We start from the raw sequence: 6631 nt of genomic DNA on the forward strand, positions 1-6631 counted from the left end.
GGCATTTTCACCTATTTTATTATACACAAAACATGAGCAGGAAGTTCTACTGAGGAGGCTGACCACGTCCACGACCAAATCCACCTCTCTGCAACGGAAAAGGAAGAGCATTAGAAGTCACCGTATTAAGCAAGTGACAGCGGCAAATACACAGCAGCAAGAACCACCAACATCACGAAAGAGCTAGCTGTCTTTCCTCAACTTTGCATTACTTTGATAAGCACCCCCTGCTCCAAGCATAGCCTCTGATCTGCCTGAGACCAGCTACCTGACACAGCTGACACAGACGAGCGAGTCTCAGAACAAAATCAACCCATCCTAGCCAGCTCTGTGGATTGTGTCTGAAACTCTTCCATTTCTGACATATAAAATCATGCATTTCCTCCAGAGAGCATGGCTTGCTTCTCAAATGTGTCACCGGCTTCCCGGCAGAGCAGCGAGGCACACCATCACGTAGTTTCCCCAACAGGAATGCAGCAAGCGAGCTGAGCATAAAGGGTAACAGTTGCCAGCCTCTCTTACGCAATCAGAGCCAAATACCTAACCCCAGCTGGCATACCTGAGAAGCACCACGCTGAAGAGCATGCAGATACGACCTATCCAGTTTCCCCTAATCAAAGCCTCAATAAAGGAAGCAAATCTCGAATGCAAATACTCACAAACTGGAATTCAGTGGCTGCTCCAGCACCAGCCTCAGCCTTCTTGTCAGCGCCAGCTGAAGAGAGAGATGAATGAGTTACTAACCAAAGAATACACTCACCAAGTACAGCGCTCCTGCTTGGAATCAAAGGTTTGCAATCAAAGAAGATTAAAAGTGAGGTGAAATACAGCAAAGTAAAACAGGTATTATTGAGACTGTTAGTTACTGAACCCACACCAGAGAAAATCCCACAGTCCAGCTTGACAAAATTCAAGAAAGGAATCACATCCGTAAGCAGATACACATGAACTCTGTTGTGTAAATGCCTAAGCTACGCCAAGTGTCTGATTTTTTCCCCTTTTCTTCTTGAAAGGAGGCCAATACCGAAGACAATTCTCCCAAAGAGACAACCTGCACAAAGAGCAAGGTCGGCCTGATATTCATACAGCAACACGACGGACACTCACGTGGAACAGCACTGCGTCTGTACGTATCCCTGTCAGCTTCTCCCCGAGTAAGACGCGCAGGGCGTTCACCTTCCAGACCTGAAAGTGAAAACAGCAACATCAAATACATTGCTTACCCAGGACACAGGACACAAACAACTCATTCCGTGGGTGACCCTGCATCTCAGGGTGGAAAAAAGTTACCCTCCAGTTAAGCATTAGATCTACCAGCAGAGCGGCACCTTAGACAGCTCAGTGTATATAAACCTAAACAAAAAAGGGATATAATAAGGAAAACTTCACTTTAAGGGTGAAATGTGCTAAAGTGCACCAGCTTGTGCTTGGGTTGAAGTTAAATAGTGTGAAAAAGGGATTTACAGCATCATCTCAGCAGTCTTCTGGCCTTCAAATAGAGCCAAAAATTAATGATGATGATAATAATAATAAAAAATTCAGAAATACAGGGAATCTGTCACGTCCAACAAGCTTGTTCATAGCTAAGTCACAAACTGCATGACATTCTGATCCCAACCTAAAATATAGCTACACTATCAGTATCACAAATCCTCCACAATGGAATAGATTAATAAACCTAAGAGCAGATTATCTATGTAACGTCAGATTAATATCAGACAGAACACTTGCAGGGAAGAAACACGTGGTAGAACTGCCAGCCTCTGCGCCACTCTTAGGGGGTTCCCCCAGAGCATCAAAGATGAAATACGCTCCCAGAGCGCCAGACCAAGGTCTTCATGCTAAGGCAGTAAGACACATTTAAGGGCAGTTGCTGCCTGGCACACCACAGTGTACTAGCAGTCTCAAGCATGCTGCAAGAAACACGAATCATGCACTTCTACAGGCTTGATTTATACTATAGGCACTAGTTTTCCCATACAAAAATCAGTTCTTATAATAGATGCTTTTGTTACAAAGAGAAACGCTACGCACTGATGTGCAAACAGATTAACTTATCCTGCAAGTGCTTCTATGTCCTTCTTTTCTGTCAGGTTAAACCATTATAGCACATCCTCTAGCCAATGGATTATTATTTTTTTAAACTTCAGATCGGTCCATCCTTAATTTCTAACAGTTCGATTACATCTGTAACAGAGATACAAATTGCAAATATACAGTAGTCTAAAACCTGCTTTATACTAACTGTTCCAGCTTTTGTCCCAAGCCTTACTTGGGAAAGTCAGCAGCACTGCATGGAAGTACCAGAAAAGGCCCCAAAACCCCAAGAGGTCAAGCAAGACCCGTAAGCTTGGATTCTGCATGACCATCCACACACACCTCTGTGACCCCTAGCCTGCTGCAGCCTAAGGCAGGTAATCCACAGAGAAACAGCACAGAAACAGACAATTTGTGCAGCCCTACCAGCTAACCCTGCCAAGGTGCGGACTGAATGAGGTCACTGGCACTGCACCGAAAAGGGCTGTGACACTGCAAAGTGAAGCTCCCTCGCTGCAGAAACCCTGAGCAAATTTTAGCCAGGAACTGTAAGCCTCACCCTCCCATCAGAGATGCAGTTTCTTTAGCTCACTGGGTAAACACAGCATCTAAAGAATAAATTCGATAACATCTAAAGCCACTCAGAGATCAAAGAAACCATCATCTTCCTAGTTTCAATGCAATTCTTTCCTTTGAAGCAGATGATGCTACAGTTTTGTTAGGCTAAAAAACAAGCTGCAGGAGATGGAGGTGAACTCCTCAGCACCCCACGCCCACAGCCTCCATCTCTGGTGCAGTGTCCAGTACTTGCTGACAGGATACGATGTAGCTCAGAAGCAGAAAGAGCAAACTCCTGCCATATACCAGAAAGAGCTTTGTCGTGCAGGACTCCCCACTCACAAAAGAGTCAGTCTTTTAAGGGCAGGATGACATCCTACAGCATTATTCTTGGTAAACACAAGAGGCAACTTCACACAAGGCAGACAGACCCACCATCTCCTGCCTTGAGGGAGAACAAACACTTCTTGCCCCTAGAGACCTGGCAATGCTGTTCTGCCAACCACGGCTGCAGTAATTTTCTCTCTCCTTTCTCCAAGTTTCCAGAAGTTTTTATCTCCCCAAAGATCTTCTGGGCAATTTTACAATCCATGTTCTGCACTATGGTGTTTCTTCTCTACTACTGGACAAGAAACCAGGAAAACCAAGCAGAAGGGATTTTGCAGAGCATTTCGAAATGCATACAAGCAACGTAAACCATCCTTCCTATTCTAAATTATTAGCTTAGAACGCAGTACCCTTTTCAGAACTGAAGGGCATGGTGGCTTCAGCACATTCACCTCGAGTTTATTTATACTGCACTACTATATGACATTGCTCACCACAAACGATATCAAAATGGTTCACAAGCCATTCATGGGCCAATACCAAGCATCCGCAAGGAAAAAGTGTAGCTTCTGCCTTGTGTGGACTAAACAGGCAGGTTTGCAACCCAAACTTTATTATTTAATATTGTTATTTGCAACCAGAGAAGAATAGCTTCAGGAAATATGTCTCAGCCATCTGCAGGTGGGTCTACACCACATTTTATAGGGAGGCAGCTGCGGGCAATCTGAGAAGTCAGCATCAGCAACACATCTGTGTGCATGACTGGCATCTCCTTCACTCAGGGGTATGAAAAACCCACCAAGAAAAAAATCAGAACTACAAGCCCAATATACCACAGGTATTTGTTGTAAATCTTTTTAAAAGTGAAGGCAGCTTTAATAAACTGACTTGCCTAACAGCTCGTTAAGTGTACATGATAAAGCCACAATTCTGGCTTTATCTAACTTGACCGCAGGTACCACAGTTGAACCCCCACGTGAAGCACATCCAGCACCCAGGCTTAGCTTTCGCTTTCAGTCTTCGAATCCCACGCTCGTGTGCTGCACCCGAATTCAAGTTTGTTCCCTCTCTCGGCAATCCTAGCCAAGGCCACTCAACTTTCATACAACAGACCCCCAGATAATTCTTGTAAGGATAACTCTGCCGAAGACAAGGTTCTCTGGACCTGCTGGATGAGACAGGCAGCGCACACACCATCTTCCTGAGGGAGAACTGTGGCGACTGCTGCAAGTTCTTCCCAAAAGACAAAAACAGTTTTTGAAAAGCCCTGGCAGCTAGACACATCCCCTGTCTCGGACCTCAGCCATGTCTGGGCACCAACAGGTACCTCAATCCACAGCCTGCGGTTTCGGCGCACCTGCTCTCAGTGATTCCAGTCACTCGTGTTACCAGAGAAGGCCAAGTCCCACACTCAAAAGCATTTCTCCCTGTCAGTCTCACAGCTTTCTTTAGCCCTCTCCAACTTTTCAGCAGGCCAGTGGCCATCAGACTAGTGCCAAATACAAAAGCAATGAGACCTATACATGCCTCCTTGATCTATTAATGTCTATACATCCAAAAATCACAGTAACTCACACCAGCCTGCCCTGGAAGCTGACATTCAGCTGACTATCCACACCTGCGCTAACATGCTTAACCTCATTCCCTGCTTCCTCCTGCTGACTCAGCAGTCACCTCTCCACCACCGCTTACCTTTGGGCCGTGGTCTGCCAGTCTCTGGGCGGCTCCGGCGCAAGGTTGCGGGGACGATCTCAGGGGGGAGGTGAAGGTAATCGCGCAGGTACTGGATGCCCTCATTGGTCAGGTACCAGTAGAAATGCCTCCACGCAAACTGCTCTTTCACATAACCGCGGGATTTCAGAGACTAGAGAGAGAATTCTCAATTACTTCATGTACGATCCTTACTATCATCGTTCCACATCTCCGATCGACACCCTCACCAGATGTTTTCGTGAACGCAAGAGCTTATCGGGGGCACGTGGGGAATAAAAATTTAGAAACAGATAGAAGTTCACGTGCACAGCACAAAATTACAGCAGCATTCCCATTCCGTGAGAAAACACAAGGCTACCACACACAGAGGTAACACAGCTTCAAAAATGGAGCTAGAGATGTGGCTCCACAAAAGAATAACTGTCCACAGTCTGTGGAGAACAATAAATCAAAGAGGAAATAGCAAAAATCAGGAGAATGGGAAAATAACTGTAATAGGAAAGAAACAGCAAATGCAAGGCAATGTCTGACAACGTTTATTTGATAACGGCTGACAATATTTATTAATAGATACGCAACAACCTCGCGTGCCCAGATCCTGGCTGGCTGACAGCCCGGCCCTCGCCTCCGTACCTGCATGGCTTTCATGACGTGGAGGTTGGGCACGTTCTTGTCGACGAGCTCAGGGTGCTTCGGCATGTGGACATCTTTCTTGGCCACCATCACTCCCTCCTTAAAAAGGAGTTCGTAGATGGCAATTCGGTTCTTCTTGGGCATCAACATCTAAACAAGAGACAAGCAGTAGGCAGTAAACATTGCTGATTTAAAATAAATGCATTCAGGAGTCTACCAGAAGTAATACGATAACAACAGTGCTGGTTTGTGTGCAAAGCCTCACACTTACATAACACCCCCGAGATTACGGTCTCCTATAAGAACTTTCTGAGCTAGTTTTCAACACCTGAGCTGCTGGGCGTCCCTTCCCATTGTTTCCCGTGAAGAAAAACTGAGCAGTCCAAACTTTTGATCGTCAACGTTAAATCACATCACCATATTAAAGACTGTGATCTCTCTGATGTCGGTGCCGGAGGCCTGAGGACACTTGTGCTGCTGTTGTGAGTTCACACATAACTCGAGAGCAGAGGAAGCCTCTCACACTCCCCTCTCAGAGCCGGGACCGCAGCCAGGCAGCGCACCTCGCTCACACAGGAGCACAGCCCAGGCCGTAAGCGCACCCCAGAGCCCAGAGCCCGCGACGGGTCGAGACCTCCACCACGGGAGCCTCTCGGGGTGGAAGGCCCCGATGCCACCGCTGGCAACTCCACGGGGCTCCCGCCGCGGCTCGTCCCTGCTGCAGCCCGGGGGAGCAGCCTGAAGCAGCCGCCCCAGCCCAGGGCCCTCCAGCCCGAGGCCTGGCCCCCCGGTAACGGGACCTCCCCGCGGCCTAGTGCCCCCCGGCCCCTCCCGCCCCGCAAACTCGGGCCTAGATCCCCCCCATCCCGGAAATCCCCCCCGCAGGAGGCCGGACCAGGGCTCCCCACCGCTGCCAAGCAGCGGCCCCACCGCGCCGCCCCGGGATGGCGCCGATGCGGGGCCGATACGGGCCCAGAGCGCGGCCTCACCGTGGCGGCGGCGGCGGGCCCAAGAGCGGAAAGGAGTGCGCATGCGCCGCGCGGCCGCTTCCGGCCTCCCGAAGGCCCCCTGGCGCCGCGGGTGGCCGCGGCGCTGCCTGAGCGCGGCGCGAAGGCCCCCCCCCCCCGCCTGGGCGTGGGGGTGCCCGCTGCGGTGCCTGAGGGGAACGGTCACCGCGGGCAGCGCCGGGCGGGGCCGGGGACTCCGCGGGGTCAGCAGCGAGGGGGCCCCGAGACCCCCCCCGGGGCCCGGCCCCGTGCCCCTGCACGTCGCCACCACAGCACAGACAGCCCCCTCCACCTCCCCCCTCGTGACGTCCCTTCCATGTCCCCACTCGTGGCACCTCCTCCAGATCCCCACTGGT

General features: G+C 49.8%; 1 protein-coding gene across 1 annotated transcript; it reads right to left on the bottom strand.

Moving 5' to 3' along the window:
• RPS10 (ribosomal protein S10) lies at positions 1 to 6387 on the bottom strand. Its single transcript, XM_072886294.1, has 6 exons — positions 6258 to 6387; positions 5269 to 5418; positions 4615 to 4786; positions 1108 to 1185; positions 660 to 715; positions 1 to 88 (listed from the first exon to the last, which is right to left on the bottom strand). Exons 2-6 carry the CDS (start codon positions 5416 to 5418, stop codon positions 47 to 49), a joined length of 498 nt encoding a protein of 165 aa, XP_072742395.1. The 5' UTR covers positions 6258 to 6387; the 3' UTR covers positions 1 to 46.
• Between the last annotated feature and the right edge of the window lie 244 nt (positions 6388 to 6631).

The sequence above is a fragment of the Ciconia boyciana genome, chromosome 23 (genome assembly GCF_034638445.1).
Source record: "Ciconia boyciana chromosome 23, ASM3463844v1, whole genome shotgun sequence".
NCBI classification, from domain to species: domain Eukaryota; kingdom Metazoa; phylum Chordata; class Aves; order Ciconiiformes; family Ciconiidae; genus Ciconia; species Ciconia boyciana.